Here is a 17620-nt window from a genome sequence, read left to right as displayed (position 1 = left end):
CACCCAGTTCACCTAGGGGTAAGTGGTTGGCAGGGCTGGGGTTTGTTCGCCGCCTCACTCAGCGACACTGTTTCCCTCTTTGTCTGGCACATGCTACACCCAGAGACTCAGGTGGAAAGGTTCAGAGGCTTTGGTGACTGAGATGGAGCTGGAATTTTGCATAAGAAGGATTTACTGAAACCAGAGCAGGTGTCATTGCCATCCTGCTGGAAGCCAGACTCTCGACACCTGTATTTTGGAAAAAACAATCACAATGAGAAGCACTGCTGGGCACACTTTAATTGACAGACACATTCAGGAGGACAGCGGGCTGCTCCAGGGGTGGGTGCTAAGCTCTATGATAACCCTTCAGAGAGCCCCGAGCTTACTCTCGTCCATCTCTCCCCCTACAAAAATTCTTGCCCCACCATTCTCCTCTTTAGATAGAATGAGACCCACACTATCACCCAGGCCTGTGAGGTCCTGCTGGTGTCTCGTCCTTAACATCAAAGGTGCTGAGAGCTCATTCCCTCTCCAGGGCCTTTGCACTTGACTATTCCCGTTGCCCTGCTGGACTCGTCTTCTTCCAGTTCTTTGTGGGACTGGCTCCTTCACACTCCCTAGTCTCTACTCAAATGCCACATCTTGAGAGAGACTTCTCGCACCTCCTCTTTTTAAATAGCGTCCCCAGTCACTGCTGAGCCCTGACTCTGCTTCAGCTCGCTTCACAGTGATGATCATTAACTGGCATGATATTAGATGTTCATGTAATTACATAACCTGCTTATGTTTAACTGGCTGTTTCTCCCATTAGGAGGTAAGTTCCATTAGTAGAGGGACTTTGCTCATTGCATATTAAAAAGCAGAGACATTACTTTGCTGACAAAGGTCCACCTGGTCAAAGCTATGGTTTTCCCAGTGATCATGTATGGATGTGAGAGTTGGACTGTGAAGAAAGCTGAGCACAGAAGAATTGATGCTTTTGAACTCTGGTGTTGGAGAAGACTCTTGAGTCCCTTGGATGGCAAGGAGATCCAACCAGACAATCCTAAAGGAAATCAGTCCCAAATGTTCATTGGAAGGACTGATGCTGAAGCTGTAACTCCAATACTTTGGCCACCTGGTGTGAAGAACTGACTCACTGGAAAAGACCCTCATGCTGGGAAAGATTGAAGGCAGGAGGAGAAGGAAACGACAGAGGATGAGACGGTTGAATGATATCACCAACTCGATGGACGTGAGTTTGAGCAAGCTCCAGGAGTTGGTGATGGACAGGGAAGCCTGGCATGCTGTAGTCCATGGGGTCGCAAAGAGTCAGGGACATGACTGAGTGACTGAACTGAAAAGACTAATGTCTCCTACACTTAGATCAGCGCCTGGCTCATAGTAGGCAATAGGGGAAATTTCATTGACAGAGATAAATTCCCAAAGTTAAAGGGAGTTCCCCTCTTCCATTGGCTACCCTACCCTTCCGTTTTGCAAGACGCAAGAGGGCACCACTTACATTGTGTCCTGTGTGAGTGGCGCCCCCTGGAGCCCACGCAATTCCATGGCATTCCATGGGAAGCCTGCTTCCTGGAGTTGCCCAGCGGGACTTCCTGGGAAATGCATAAGCCCTGACATCAGATGGCTCTGGGTTTGGATATGGCTTCATCACTTAGTGCCTGCGTAAACATGGACATGTATTTAATTATTCCCTGTGTCTCAGCTTTCTCAGCTACATATTGGGGGTGATTATAAGATCTGCTTGGTAGGGTTGTTCTGAGGATTTCGTAAGATAATATACACAACGTTCTCTAATATAACACTGAAACCATACATCTGAGCCTGGTAGGGATGAGAGTCAGATGCTGAGGATACATACAGAAGCTCTAGGGGCTAAATTACATAAAAAGTGAGGATTAGTTCTATCACTCCGGTCAGTGGGTCACAAACTCAAAGGCATCCAGGGCTAGACAGGTCACTCACACAAGTGAAGTTTGCAAGGTCGCTGGAAAGCCAGTGCTCCGTCTAAAGGGAGCAACTGCTACCCTGCTCCAGCCACGGTTTGGTGGGGGGCAAGAATATGGCACAGGAGGGACAGAGTGGCAGCGGGGTCGGGGGTGGTGGTGATTCTTGTCTTAGTATTGCCAGAGCTTCTTCCTTTTCAGAGAAGCCCAAGTCTTTATGTTTGCCTGAAATCTCACAGGTTTTAAATATTGGCAACTAAATTAATTCAGTGTCCTGGAACCAGTCTCAACTAGCATTCTAACCAGCTTTGTCACTTCCTGGTATACATTCCAAAAGTCTCTCTTAATTTTAATCCACTTCATTCGGGTATAATTTACCTGCAGTAGAATGTTCATATTTTAAGTGTACAGATCCATGAACTTTGACAAACAGATGCACCCATGTCATCACCACAATAATCAAGGTATACAATGTTTCCATTATCCCAGAAAGTTCCCTGGGGTCCCTTCCCAACCAACCTTCACCTCTGCCCTCACCCCAGCCCTAGGCAACTACAGGCCTCCCTTGTTTGATTGCTCTTCATTTCATTGTGCTTTGCAGATATGTTTACAAAATGAAGGTTTGTGGCGACCCTGAACCAAGCCAGTCTATCGTATTATTTTTCCAGCAATATTTGCTTACATCCTGTCTCTGCATGATGTTTTGCTAACCCTCCACCAGCAAAAAAAATTAAGACTCAATGAAGGCTCGTATAAAGCTTAGCATTTACAATCAGTAACATATTTTTAAATTGAGGTATAAACATTGTTTTTGTAGATGTAACACTTTTGCACAGTTAATAGACTACAGTGCAATGTAAACGTAATTCTTATATGTGCTGGGAAACCAAAAAATTCATGTGACCAAAACTCTATTGTTCTCTCTGCTTTATCCTGGTGGTCTGGAGCCAGACCCACAGTATTTCTGAAGTATGCTCGTATTGATCTGCTTTATGTCATATAGATTGACTATTCTAGAATTGTATATAAATATTTATGTAAGTATTTATTAATGCTCTTTGTGTCTGGTACCTTCCACTTAGCACAGTGTTTTAAATCCTTTTAAATTCTGTGAGACCTGTTTCATGGCCCAGCGCATGGTGAACATACCATCTGCCCTGGAAAACAGTATGTGCACCACACTATCGAATGCAGTGCTCCGGAAATATCCATTTGGCCAAGGTGGGTGCTAGTGTTGTTCAGACCCTTCATGTCTTTACTGATTGTTTTGACTATTTATTCTATCAGTTGTTGATAGAGAAGTGTTAAATCCTCCAACCAAGACTGTGAAATTGTTTACTTTTCCCTTTCATTCTGTCAGTTTTGCTTCACATAAAGGTTTTCCATGTGTAATATTTGTCTATCTGGTGAGCTGACATCACTTTGAAAGTGCCCCTTTTTTATCTGATTTGCAAAACAGATACAGAGACACAGACATAGAGAACGCATAGACACCAAGATGGGAAGAGCGGGAGGGATGGATTGGGAAACTGGGATTGACATACATGCTCTACTTTTTTTTTTTTTCCAAACAGGCTTATATATTTTAAAGAAATTAGGAAGCAAAAATAGACTTTAATAATATTTACCCAGAATTTTATCATTTCTGATGTTCCTCATTCCTTTCGAAAGATTTGGGTTTCCAATACTATCATCTCCCTTCAGGGTGAACAATTTCCTTGAGTTTAGGTCTGCAGGTTATAAATTCTCTTCAGTTCAGTTCAGTTTAGTTCAGTCACTCATTCATGTCCGACTCTTTGCGACCCCACAGACTGCAGCATGCCAGGCTTCCCTGTCCATCACCAACTGCCGGAGCTTACTCAAACTCATGTCCATTGAGTTGGTGATGTCATTCAACCATCTCATCCTCTGTCATCTCCTTCTCCTTCTGCCTTCAATATTTCCCAGCATCAGGGTCTTTTCAAATGAGTCAGTTCTTCATATCAGGGGCCAAATTATTAGAGTTTCAGCTTCAGCATCAATATTTCCAATGAATATTCAGGACTGATCTCCTTTAGGATGGACTGGTTGGATCTCCTTGCAGTCCAAGGGACTCTCAAGAGTCTTCTCCAACACCACAATTCAAAAGCATCAGTTCTTCAGTGCTCAGCTTTCTTCACAGTCCAATTTTCACATCCATACATTACTACTGGAAAAACCAAAGCTTTGACTAGGTGGATCTCTGCTTTTTAATATGCTGTCTAGGTTGGTCATAACTTTTCTTCCAAGGAGCAAGCGTCTTTTAATTTCATGTCTGAAATCACCATCTGCAGTGATTTTGGAGCCCCCCAAAATAAAGTCTTTCACTGTTTCCATTGCTTCCCCATCTATTTGCCATGAAGTGATGGGACCGGATGCCATGATCTTAGTTTTCTGAATGTTGAGTTTTAAGCCAAATTTTTCACTCTCCTCTTTCACTTTCATCAAGAGGCTCTTTAGTTCTTCTTCACTTTCTGCCATAGGGTGGTGTCATCTGCATATCTGAGGTTACTGATATTTCTCTGGGCAATCTTGATTCCAACTTGTGTTTCATCCAGCCCAGCGTTTCTCATGATGTACTCTGTGTATAAGTTAAATAAGCAGGGTGACAATATACAGCCATAACGAACTCCTTTCCATATTTGGAACCAGTCTGTTGTTCCATGTCCAGTTCTAACTGTTGCTTCCTGACCCGCATACAGGTTTCTCAGGAGGCAGGTCAGGTGGTCTGGTATTCCCATCTCTTGAAGAATTTTCCATAGTTTACTGTGATCCACACAGTCAAAGGCTTTGGCATAGTCAATAAAGCAGAAATAGATGTTCTTCTGGAACTCTCTTGCCTTTTCCATGATCCAATGGATGTTGGCAATTTAATCTCTGGTTCCTCTGCTTTTCTAAATCCAGCTTGAACATCTGGAAGTTCATGGTTCACATACTGTTGAAACCTCACTTGGAGAATTTTGAGCATTACTTTACTAGTGTGTGAGATGAATGTAATTGTGTGGTAGTTGAGCATTCTTTGGCATTGCCTTTTTTTGGGATTGGAATGAAAACTGACCTTTTTCCAGTCCTGTGGCCACTGCTGAGTTTTCCAAATTTGCTGGCATATTGAGTGCATCACTTTCACAGCATCATCTTTTAGGATTTGAAATAGCTCGACTGGAATTCTATCACTTCCACTAGCTTTGTTTGTAGTGATGCTTCCTAAGGCCCACTTGACTTAGCATTCAAGGATGTCTGGATCTAGGTGAGTGATCACACCACTGTGGTTTTCTGAGTCATGGAGATCTTTTTTGTACAGTTCTTCTGTGTATTCTTGCCACCTCTTCTTAATATCTTCTGCTTCTGTTAGGTCCATACCATTTCAGTCCTTTATTGTGCCCATCTTTGCATGAAATGTTCCCGTGGTATCTCTAATTTTCTTGGAGAGATCTCTAGTCTTTCCCATTCTGTTGCTTTCCTCTATTTCTTTTCATTGATCACTGAGGAAGGCTTTCTTATCTCTCCTTGCTATTCTTTGGAACTCTGCATTCAAATGGGTGTATCTTTCCTTTTCTCCTTTGCCTTTCACTTCTCTTCTTTTCACAGCTATCGGTAAGGCCTCCTCAGACTACCATTTTGGCTTTTTGCATTTCTTTTTCTTGGGGATAGTCTTGATCCCTGCTTCCTGTACAATATCACGGAACTCCATCCATAGTTCTTCAGGTTCTCTGTCTGTCAGATCTAATCCCTTGAATTTATTTCTCACTTCTCTTAGTTTCCTCTTTTTTGGACATTGAGATTGACATATATACGCTATTATGTATAAAATAGATAGCTAATGAGAACCTACTGTGTAGCCCAGGAAAATTAGTGCTCTGTGGTGATGGGAAGAAAATACAAAACAGATGTGAGATATATATATATATATATATATATGTGTGTGTGTGTGTGTGTGTGTGTGTGTGGTGTGTGTGTAGCTGATTGCCTTTGTTGTACAGCAGAAATTAACACTGTAAAGCAAATATACTCCAATAAAAATTAATTTAAAAGAAGTTCCATTTTCCTCTGATAATATGCCTGGTCTTCTGGTCTATTTTATCTAATAGCATCATCTGCTTTTTGTGTTTACTCTTTTCATCCATTGATGTTTAACCCTCCTGGGTCCTCTCTGCTTAAAGCCTCTCTCCTATAGACAGCTTACAGTTGAGTTCTCCTCTTTAATTAACCCCACAAATCTCTGCCGTTTCACTGCAATGTTCAGTTCATTAACAGTTAATATAGTTGCTGATGTGACTGGATTTAGATCTATTATTTTATCTTTCCTCTTCTGTTTGCTTAAGTTTTTCAGGTGTTTTGCAGTTTCTGTATTTTAAAGAATTATTTGAATATTTTTAAAGGCTCTATTTTAGTTAATCTATTGGCATTTTATTTCCACTTCTTTGCATTATTTTGCATTATTTGCTCTAGAGATTATAATGACTTCCTTAACTTTCCTTAACAGTCTATTTAGAATTAAGGTTGTACCTCTTCTACAAATTATGCAGGAAAAAAACCCTTGCACTTATATAGATCCATTTACCACAAAACCCTATTCCTTATAGTAAAGTTCCCATTTGAAAATCTATATACACCTACATACATTTTAGACTCTACAAGACAATGTTACAGGTTTTTTTTTCAAACTGTCTTGGGTGTTTTAAATAAATTAGGAAGAGAAAGAAGACTTTAATAATATTTGCCCAGAATTTGTACCGTCTCTGATGCTCCTCATTCCTTTTGAAGGATCTGAGTTCGCGGTGCTATTGTTTCCCTTCAGTCTGAACAGCTTCCTCGAGTTCAGGTCTGCAGGTGACAAATCCCCTTGGTCTCCTTTTATTTGAAAATGCTTGTGTTAGTTCGTTTTAACCATCCTTCAGCTCCTGTCTCACCTCTTCCATGCAGCCTTCCTGGGGTCTCTAGCACACAGGAAGCCCGGTTCTCGGAACTTTTATTGGTGCTGGAGGACATGTCTTTAACGTAGAGCCAAATTGTAGGAGGCTGAGAAGGCCACAGTCCACCCGCAGGATTGAGTGCTTGTGGATGACCAGTCCTCTTTCCTCCCTGCCTCCTTCCCTTACCCTCTCTTTCTTCCTTCCCTCCCTCCCTCCAGGTCCCACTTCTTCTCAGAGGAAGAGAACCAAAAGAGGGCAGGAAGCAGAATGCAGCCGCTGACTGGGGAGCCCCGTTTGACCGGGTCCCGCCCCAGCAGTGCACGCTGCCCTCTGAGAGCTGCCGGTGCTGCCGACAGGAACCGCGCAGTCCCAGACAGGAGTTGCCAGCGCCCTGCAGACGCTCCCTTTACTGCCGTGCCCATTACCTTCTGGGCCGAGGAGGATGGGGGCCGAGGACTGTGGTCCTCAGTCCTCAACATCCGCCTCCCTCCCAGGGGAGAGGCTGGGCTCTGTTTGGGCCCCTTCACAGGCAGGGGCCTTGCCCAGACTGCACGCCTTGCAGACCCTTCGTAGGGGAGGAGAGAGGCTGGAAGAGCGGGCCCGGAGCTTATTCATGGAGACCGTAGACTGTGGGCATATTTGGTGGCAGTGGGATCTAGCGTGATGAAGCATCCTAGTCTGGGCTTCAGGGACCTGCATTCCAACTCCGCCTCTGACTCCATCCCCCTGGAGACGTTTGTGGAGTCCCCGCCTCTCCCAGCCTCTGGTGTCCCTTATCTTGAGCAAGGGGTCAGCTTGTTCCAAGTGTGTTTGTTTTACGGTCTGAAACTGTATCCCTTCCCTTTACCTCCTCAGCCAGGACTGCCTCTGCCTCTTCTGCCCGGAGAATTCTGTCTCTCTGTGGAAAAGGATTCCCCAGGGAAAATATGAGAGGTTTTTAAGGAGGCCAGCTTTTCCTTTACTTCATTTTTCCTGGTTTGCTCACTCATGCTAAGTCCAGGGCTCCCCAGCACCAGGTGCAGCGGAGAAGTTTCAGCCATGGCATCGATGGTCTGTACTGAATCCTGGCTGTGGGTTCTTGACCAATTACAGAATCTTTCTAAGGCTCCATTTTCTCATCTGTACAATGGAGATAATAGTATTGATTGTAGTGGGCTATTTGGAGGATTAAATGCAATAAGGCAGTTCAGGTCCCAACACAGTGCCTGTCACATAGTAAACCTACAATGAATACTTTTATTATTATTATCATCAACAGCATTATTTACCACCTCCTCTAACTCTAGGCCTCCCTGGTGGCTCAGACAGTAAAAGAATCTGCCTGCAGTGCAGGAGACCCAGGTTGGATACCTGGATTGGGAAGATCCCTTAGAGAAGGGAATGACAACCCACTCCAGTATTCTTGCCTAGAGAATTTCATGGACAGAGGATTGCAGGCTACAGTCCATGGGGTTACAAAGAGTCCAGACACGACAGAGCAACAAACTTTCTCTTACTCCAGGGAAAGATGGCCTCCCAGAATCTGAGAGAGCTGCTTGGCATGGCTTGACGCAAGCATATCTGAGGAGGTCTCTTCAACTAGAAGACCTCCAGCTTCTGTGCACAAGTCCTCTAGCGGTCACTGTGCCAGGCACCCAAGTGACTCACCAGGGTCTGTACATGTGAACTGTTGTGAGTTCAGAAGCTCCCTCTGCATAGCACTTGACCCAGTGCCTGCCGACAACCCTCAGTGAACCGTAGCCAACAGGACTGTTGTCACTGCCTGACTAGGGAGCCACCTCTGAGGCTGCGCTACAGCCAGCCATGACTACTGCGGGGTCAGTAGACATGGGCAGGGACTGGCTGAGGGCTTGAGGAAATTTGCTCGACCACTCTGACCCTCAACGTCCTTGTCTGTGTAGTGATGGGGTTAGTTCCACTCCCTGCACAGGGCTGTTGGGGGTGGGGTTATGTGATCATAATGTGGGGGTGATGATTGCATGAGCTGTAATCCCAGGCCAGATTTTGAGTCCCACAAGTTCCCCTCTTTTTTTGAGGACCTTTGTCTTGTCCCTATGTCAGTGTGAAGGAGGGAAAGAGACTGATACCTGTGCTTTCTCCACCTCCTGTCCCCAAAGCCTTTAGCTCCAGGCTGCACTTGGCTCCATATTGAGTCAACTCAATAGATGGGAAAGCTCACAAGGAAGGGACACATGTAGTTTTTTTTTTTTTTTTTAATTAAAAAGAACATAAGAAAACAAAATCACTTCCCAGGGTGTGCTGTGATGCGGCATCACTGGTATGTAAAGCACATATAAAAACAGGAAAAAGACCCCATGAGCTGCCCGCGTGGACCCCTCTGTGGCGGTCTGAAGCCCCTCCGGGGCTATGAAAAAGGATTCACTGATTTGCCCTTGTTTTTCTTGGAAGACTCAGCCACCTCCAGCTCACTGGTCCATGACGTGCACACAGGAAGTTGGGCTTTACAAGATTTTGCCAGTGGGTGGAGCAGGGGTGGGAGTTTGAGGTGCACACTCCTCCCTTCCCTGCCCGGCTCCGGGTCTATGGGGCTGGGGAGGCAATCTCCCTCTGTGCGGGGAGGTTAGGCACACGGTCCAGCAGGGCCAGGGATCTGGGCTCCCCTCTTGAGTAGTAGCAAAAGGAGTGTTGGCAGGTAAGTTGTGGGCCACAGAGTAAAGGCCTGGACCAAGACGAGATGTACCCAGGGCTGGTACTAAATGTGATGGCTGGCTGGAAGGCAGTGGAGAGATTTTGATGTGTTTGCCATCATCAACTCACCACACTGACTTTCCTTGTCTGCTCAACCAATCCCTCCATTCCTGCCTCTGTTGGCGCAAACTTTGAGGGGAGTCACCAGAACCTGCACTTGACTCCCTGCTCCTAGTTTGCATGACTTCCAAGTTTGCATGACTCAGGGAAAGGGACTTAACTTCCTCGAGCCTCAGTTTTCTCGTCTGTTAAATGGGTAGATTCATATGACCCTCACAAGGTGGCTGGAAATAGAAAGTGAAATCATACCTTCAAAGAACCTCATACAGCACCTAGCACAGCAGTGCTCAATAAATGGCCAGGGTGGTTACTGTCATGCAGGCACCAACATTTCCACTGCAAAGTTGGTTGGGCTGTATGGGTGGATATGTGATACACACAAGGTTTATACAACGTTCCAGAAAAACGATGAACTCCTCTGAGCCTCCTGTGTGTGCCTGGGCGATTCAGAGGTCTGGAGCAGCGGCATGGAGGATCCCGGCATGTCCGTCGGGCCTGGCTCAGGAGCTGCTCAGTTTCTAGACCTCAGTGCCCTCCCTGGGGTAGAGGACGCTGTTCGTGCTGACGCTCCCATAGAAGGGGGAGCTGAACTGGTTGAGGACAGAGCCCCCGTAGCCCAGAGCATTGCTGGGCATGGGGCTAGCCCACTCGCCCCCGCCCGCAGGGCCGCTGATGTTGGTGAGGGGGGTATAGGAGCTGAAGCTCAGCGAGTTCTGCACCCCCTTGTCAGCGGGCTCCAGGCTCAGTCCCGGCGTGGTGGCCGCGGGGCGGCTCACAGGGCTCGGCCCGCTCACATAGGCTGACATGGTCGAGAGGAAGCTGCTGAGGCACGGGGTGCCTGGCGGGGGCGGCGTTGGCTGCTTCTCCGGGGAGCCGGTGGGGCCCGGTGCAGCACCGTCCAAGATGTCCTGGGCTTCTGCGGTCTTGGGGCTGCCTGCCAGGAGACCAGCCTCCGTTTTCTCTGAGGCCATGGAGCCCGTGCTGGAGGAGACATCTGATTTTCTCTTCCTCTTCCTGCGGAAATTTCCATTGTCGAACATCTTCTCACAGTTGGGGTCCAGGGTCCAGTAATTCCCTTTGCCTGGCACAAGAGTGGGAGAGGGTAAGTACAGAGATGGAGCCAATACTTTGCTTCTGTTCCTCCTTGTTTGTCACAAGCTAAAACCGAAGGTAACAGATGCAGAAAGGCAGAGAAGAGAAATGCCACAGACTCAGCATGCATCACACCACACGGATCATTACTCAAGCCCCCACCTCACTCCTCAGCACGCTTGGAGTGCAGAGTGAGGCCTGAGCCACGAAGGAGTTTACTGTGTGGGCTCTTCAAGAGGTTCGAGTACTGGGGCCAAGGCAAGGGAGGGGCTTCTTCCATTGCTGATGGGAAAGAGAACTCAGGGAGAAACAGAGGGCTTTCTGAAGGTCCTGAGCATGAACTCCGACGGTGGACTTGAGTCCCAGCTTCAGACTGGGGACCTGGGGCGGGCCTGGGTTTCCTAGTCTGAGAAGTGGGCCCCCTGGGCCTGCCCCTTCTTCCTCAGGCTGGCTGTGAGACAGGGCTAATGCTAGACGTGTGAAAGGGATTTGTGCCCGGGAGGGACAATCTGAACCCTGCCTTCCACATCTTCAGCTGAAGGGAGAACGCTCGCGTTCCTCTGTAGGACCAACAGTCCTGCCCTCACGACCCTCAGAGTGGGTGGGAGTGGGATTCTTCTGAGAGGTATGCTGGCTTCCCATGGTGTGACAGGAGGGCACTTTAATTCTGGGAAATGGATACACGAGCATTCAATATATTACCCTCTGTGCATCTCTATGGGCTTCCCTGGTGGCTCAGACAGTGAAGAATCCATCTGTGATGCCAGAGACCTGCGTTTGATTCCTGGGTTGGGAAGATCCCCTGGAAAAGGAAGATCAACCCACTCCAGCTCTTGGCAGGAAAATGCCATGGACAGAGAAGCCTGGTGGGCTACAGTCCCCGGGGTCGAAAAAAGTCTGGCACGACTGAGTGACTAAGCACACACCTGTCTCTAAGTTCTAGAAACTGCTCGTTATACAGGAACAGCTCACACCCTGGTGTGAGAGGGACCTCCATTCAGACGCTTGCTCCCTCACAGTCACATCCTCCTGTGTCACCCTGGGCAGGGTGCTTCACCTCTGGCTGTTACTTTCCTCAGCTTATAAAGTGAGGATAGTAAGAGCCACCCTGCAGGGCTTGACGGCGTAAGGTGGCCCCGAGTGGCTGTCCCATGGATGTCTGGTCCCTCCCCAGCGGGCCTGGAGAGCACGTGGCTTTGTGTAGTTCCAGCAGTCACCACGCCCACCCCCACAAGAGTCTCTGCACGCTGGATGCTGGGGTCTGAATCAATGGTCACAGACACCGCAGTCCATGGAGCTCTTGTCAGCACCAAACCCCTCGAGTGCATCACCTCATGAGCCCACTGCCCACAAGCCTGGCAGAGCGACTATTACCCTGGTCCTGATTTTCAGATGGGAACACCGAGGCTCGGAGGTCACGCAGAGGTCAGCGGCACATCTGCCTGCAGGGTGCACCTTTACAGCGGACTCCTTCTGCCCACCGCCCCTCCACCCCGGGCCTCGGGTGGGGCAGGACCCCTCAGGGCTTCCTAGAATGGGGTGCCGGGAGGACTGAGCCTTCCTGGGGGATGACCCTGCCCCCACGGCCCCCTTACCTGGGTCGTCCTCGTCGCGGGGCACCTTCTTGAAGCAGTCGTTGAGAGACAGGTTGTGGCGGATGGAGTTCTGCCAGCCAGCCTTGCTCTTGTTGTAGAAGGGGAAGTTGTCGGCCACGTACTGGTAGATCTGGCTGAGGGTGAGGCGCTTGTCGGGCGCCCCGTGGATGGCCATGGCAATGAGCGCCGAGTAGGAGTAGGGCGGCCGCACCAGCTTCATCAGCTCCTCCTGCGAGGGGAGCGGCAGCCAGCCCAGGTCGCCGGCCCCCAGCGTGGGCATGCCGGTGGGCAGCAGCTGCCTCTGCACGCCGCCGTAGGCCTGGGGCAGGAAGGGGCTGCCGCCTGGCAGGTAGGGTGGCGGAGTCACGGCCGGCCCGTTGAGCCAGAGGTAGGGGTTGGGGGCGGCCCCATACTCCCCGCCACCCTCGAAGGAGGGGGGCCGCTGCGGGCTGGGTGCGCCCTGGGGGTGGAAGAAGTTCTCGTAGTAAAGGTTCATCTCGGGGGGCTCCTGGCCAAGGCTGGGAAACTGGGGGCTGCAGCGGGGCGGGGAGGGCGCCGGGAGGTCGAAGGAGCTCATGCTGGGCCGGGCTGGCCGCCTCCACCTGCTGGGAGCTGGCCCTGCCAGGTGCGGGCAGGCTGCGCTTATACCGGCCGGCCCCACCCCGGGGCGTCGCCGCCGGCCCGCCCCTCCCTCCTCCCCCGGGTCGCCCGAGGGCCCTTCCCCGCGGCCACGGCCACGGCGGGCCCGCAGGACACGCTCGGCCGGCTTCCCGGCTCCTAGCAGCCAGGACACGGGCGCCCCTCCCTCTTTCCTTCCTTCTGCTGCTGTCTCCCCTCTGTTTGTCTCCTCGTCACCTGCCCCTGTTCCTCCTGCCTCTCTGCTGCCCTTTCCCCTTCCTCTCCTGAACTGTCTGCCCTCCTGCTTTCTTGGGCTGTCCTGCTGTCCTCTCCGCAAGTCACTCTTGTTCCTTCCCTTCTCTCTGGCACGGAGCTGTCTGCGATTCCCTCCCTGGCAGTCCCTGTCTCTCTCAGCTTGTTTCCAGGTCTTTCTACCTCCGTCTCCTCCCGCTTAAGTCCTCACCATCTCTGCTTCTCCCCTGCTTCCTTTTGCTGTCCGTGTCTGTCTGTCTGTCTCACATCGTCTCTGTGTCTCTTCCCCTTCCCCTCTGTCTCCCTCTTCTTCGCATCCTGACCCCTCACCCAGACTGGAGGAGACACTTCATCAGAAGCCACAGTCTGAGGTCTTCTGAAGTGAAGACACGTTTTCTGGAGTTTCCAGGAGAGAAGCTGGCGCTGGAGAAACAGAAGAGCCTCTGGCCAGGTTCAAAAAGGGCAGTCAATTATGGGTGACCTCCTTACACACACACACACACACACACACACACACACACACATAGAGAAAGACCTGGGGATTCTCCCAGAGCAGCAGCAAGGCTCATAAAAATAGCAGCAAAAGGAAGAGGCTATGAATGGAACTGCAGGAGAAAAGTGAGAGAGACCTTGTATTCTCCTGGTTTCTTGCTGGCTGCAGGGACAAAGCAGGCTCTGGTTCCTTATCTGATCCAAGTCCTTTCGTGTTTCGGCTTGCAGAGTCCCCCAGGACCCAGGGGCTGAGGCCAGGAGGAGAACCTTCTTTGGGTCATTCTTCCCCAGCCTGCTCCGCCTCGGGCTCCAGAAGCAGGGGCCCCGTCCACACTGGTTCCTCTGTGCCTCGTGGTCAGTCCGTCCACCTCCCTGGGCCTCATTCTCTATCCGGTGCTCGAAGGCGACTTGTCTCAGCTGCCCCTTCATCCCGGGGCAGGCCCTCAGCTTGGGGAGTGAGTGGGTTCCCCTTCTCAGAGCACAACGAGCTGCCCCTGAGCAGGTTCTAGCAGCACCTGGAGACTTCTCTCTGGGGTCAGAAATGGGAGAAAATCTCACGTCAATCTCTCTGGTCACCACCTCCCTCCGGCCCTCCTGCCTCTACTTCCTTCTCAAGACTCTTTCAACTTCCTCTCTCTTCCTGCAGACCCCACATGTCTCCAAGGCCAAAGAGAAAGCTTCTTTGCTTACTTTCTTTCTTTTCTGGCGTGCGGGTCTTCGCTGTTGCCCTGGGCTCTCTCCAGCTGTGGCGAGGGGCTGCTCTGGTTGCGGAGCTCAGTGGCTCAGAGGCCTGCAGCATGCAGAATCTCCCTGGGTCAGGGACCGAACCCGAGTCCCTCGCCTTAAGAAGCCTTGGCTTCTTAACTCCTGGATCCCCAGGGAAGTCCATAGAAGGCTGCTTTCTGTCCCAGCTGGAGGATCCTCCCTGCCTGTGTCTCTACTCTCCACGTCGGGTTCACTCGGAAGACCTAAGTGACATCGAATGAATCTCATTATCAGCATCTTGCTGCCCAGAGGATGATTTGGGTGCCTGAGTGGGAGAGCTCCTTCAGGGCCTGAGGAACCACTTCTCCTCACCTTGGACAGTGAGTGAGGTGTGGGTCAGAAAGGGCCTGATTGCCCAGGTGAGGCTTGGGAGCAGCGCCTTTGTCCTTTCTTTCTGAAGAGCAAAGACAAGGAGGCCACAATTTTGTTTAGAGTTTCTCTACCAGGCTTGCTGAGGTCAGGGCCCTGAGTTTTTAAAGGACAGTCACATTGGAGTCCACTAACACAGACCCAAAGCCCGACAATGAGCCTGGCGATGTCACTCCTGATCATTCATCCTGCAGAATCAAGCAGAGCAAGAACTACCCCCACAGCATTATTTATAGGTATAACAAACTGTAACTAACCTGAATGTCCAACCATAGGGGATTGGTTTTTTTTAAAAACAGTATTTTCTGAATGATGAAATAATATGCAGCTATGAAAAATAGATTGTATTTAATGATATGGGAAAATACTACATTCTAATAATGGGGAAAACAGGCTACAAAATAGCCTGATTTTTTTGCAAAAATACATATTATACATGTACATGAACTGTGTAAACATAAAATCAATCTGTCGATTATTATTTCAAGATAGGGAATTAGATATTATTTTGTTGTTGCTTTCTATAGTCCCTAATTTACATGATTAGAGAAAGGCAAGCACACGGGTGATTTGCTTTGGAGGTTAAATATAAAAGGCCAGCATAGGCACTAGAGAAGAGAGACTGCAGGCACCGGTGCTGAGCCCAGAAGGATCTGGGTTCAAATCCAGCCTCGCCACTGAATAGCTGTGCAGCCTTGACACGTGATTTAACTTTCCTCGGCCTGTTTTTTCAGGTAAAAGTGGGAGTAATGCCACAAGTTTATGTGGCTGCTGTGAGGATTCTATGACGTGATCAATGTAAGTCGTTTCACATGGTGGAAAGAGATGCCCTCAAATTTTACTTATTATATAAAAAGTCAACATACGCTTGATACGTACAGTTCATCACCGAGTTTGCTACCTTTTGAGTTGTTTTCTCAGCAGTGAGTGTGGCCAGTGGGGATTTACGATGAAGCAATGAAGGGTGGGATACTTGGTGGAGATATCAGCTCTATAGCCAGATCCCACCGTCGGCAGCTGATGGTCAGAGGGACCCCGAGGCACGTGACAAGGTCACGGTTGAGCTGGGTTTGGACCCTGTCTCCCAACCCCTTAGTCCACCCTTTGCCTGTTGCTGCGTCTCCTTCCTTAGAGGTGTTTTTGAGGAATACTCACCTGAGCCTCCCCTCGCACCTGCGCCCCAGTTCCTTTCCCGGGAAATCAGAGAGAGACCGGCATGTCATAAGGCCTCCCCCACACAGAGGCACCCGCCCAGGCGGCCAGCGGCCAAGGAGCCCAGCCTCTCACGCCCTCCCGTACCTCCCCACGGGGGCACTCAGGTCTAGGGCACTCAGCCCAGCCCCAGAGTCCTCACGCCGGACTCCACAAGCACTGCCTCAGCCCTCAGGTGGTACCGGGAGCTGCCTGTAGGACCCCAGGGGGTTTGGGGGCTATATCTGGGAAGCCCCCATCAACCCATACCAGGGCTTCTGGGAAAAGAGCCAAGCATCTCTATAAACAATGGTCCTTTTGAAGATGAAATTATTTTAGGCTTTTCGAGTTTTCCCAGAGGCGGAAATCCAAGCCTGAGAAGATATGGCTGCCCTGCTTCAGGGAAAATAGTACAAGGTTGGACAGGCAGGGCCTGAACCATCCAGGGATGCGGAGCTGCAGTTTGCATACTGTGACATATTTGCATGTTACATATCCAGAGGGAGGCCATGTATTCTGAACCCCAGATTGAGATACCTGGGACAAGGCAATAGGACATGAAAAACACGACTCTGAAGTTGGGTGGGGCCGGGTTCAAATCCCCGACTTGCTGTTTGTTAACCGGGTGATCTTGACTACCTTTCTTGATCTCCCAAGGCCTCAGTTTGCTTATCTATTAAACGGAGCTGCACAGAGAACCTGCCTCAGGTGGATTTTGCATGAAAAACGATGTGATCGCGCGCGCATTTATCTGCCCAGGACGCGGCAGCACTGTGCTGAGGGGAGGGCGCCCTGGTAGCAGAGGACAGCTCTGACGGCGAGGCTGAGCAGGGTCTGCCCTCTCCAGTCAGGGTTTTCCTACTGGCTCTCCCCTTGGGCAAACCTGGACACTGAGGGCAGGGCCGTGGGAGGGGGAAGGCCTCGTCCCTTCTGGAGCTTTCACCCAGCCGTCAGCCACGTGCTCTGGGGGCCGGGAGCCCACAAGGGCCCAGAGCCGGCAGGAAGTGCAGACGTGCACAGGCCCCACCCACCGGGGACACCACCTCTGGCCTTGACCTTCCGGGGGCGGAGGAACGTGGGGAATCAGGCCAAGCAGGGTGAATAACCGGAGGCCCAGGAGGCAGCGGGGTCTGAACCTGGAGCACAGGGCCAGGCAGGGAGCAGGCAGCTCAGGCTCCAGAGCCAGACTTCTGGGTCTCAATCCTGACGCCACTCCTTAGGCACGGTAATATCTCAGAGAGCAGCCGATTGTTCTGGGCCTCAGTGTCCTCGTCTGTAAAGGGGGAAAGGCAACTCCCCCCGAGTGTTGTTCCGAGGACTGCATGCCGGGCACATAGCACATGCTCAATGAATGTGAGCGCTTGTCAGGGGCTCGGGAGCCTGAGGGTGAGGGGAGAGGCCCGTGGCCCAGCAGCTGGGACTACATGGCCCTCAGCCCGTGGACTTCCCTACCTCCTCTGGATTCCTCCTTCACAGGTTTGGCTGCTAGGGCTCTTGCTCCTTTCTGCACATAAAACACAACAGTTCCTGAGTTCCAGGGTTTCTGGAAGCCTGACAGGGTGAGGATTGGTCAGGATGGGGAGTGGGCTTCCAGCCTAAACTCTGTGCTACAGTTTCC

General features: G+C 50.2%; 1 protein-coding gene across 1 annotated transcript; it reads right to left on the bottom strand.

Annotated features, from left to right (window-relative positions):
- Nucleotides 1–9058: 9058 nt before the first annotated feature.
- On the bottom strand, nt 9059–12909 carry FOXI1 (forkhead box I1). The gene is made up of 2 exons (XM_027520513.1): nt 12316–12909; nt 9059–10709 (listed from the first exon to the last, which is right to left on the bottom strand). Exons 1-2 carry the CDS (start codon nt 12890–12892, stop codon nt 10147–10149), a joined length of 1140 nt encoding a protein of 379 aa, XP_027376314.1. The 5' UTR covers nt 12893–12909; the 3' UTR covers nt 9059–10146.
- Nucleotides 12910–17620: the final 4711 nt, after the last annotated feature.

Source organism: Bos indicus x Bos taurus, chromosome 20 (assembly GCF_003369695.1).
Source record: "Bos indicus x Bos taurus breed Angus x Brahman F1 hybrid chromosome 20, Bos_hybrid_MaternalHap_v2.0, whole genome shotgun sequence".
Taxonomy (NCBI): Eukaryota; Metazoa; Chordata; class Mammalia; order Artiodactyla; family Bovidae; genus Bos; species Bos indicus x Bos taurus.
Note: the sequence above shows the minus strand (reverse complement) of the source record. Positions and strands in the feature narration are given on the sequence as shown.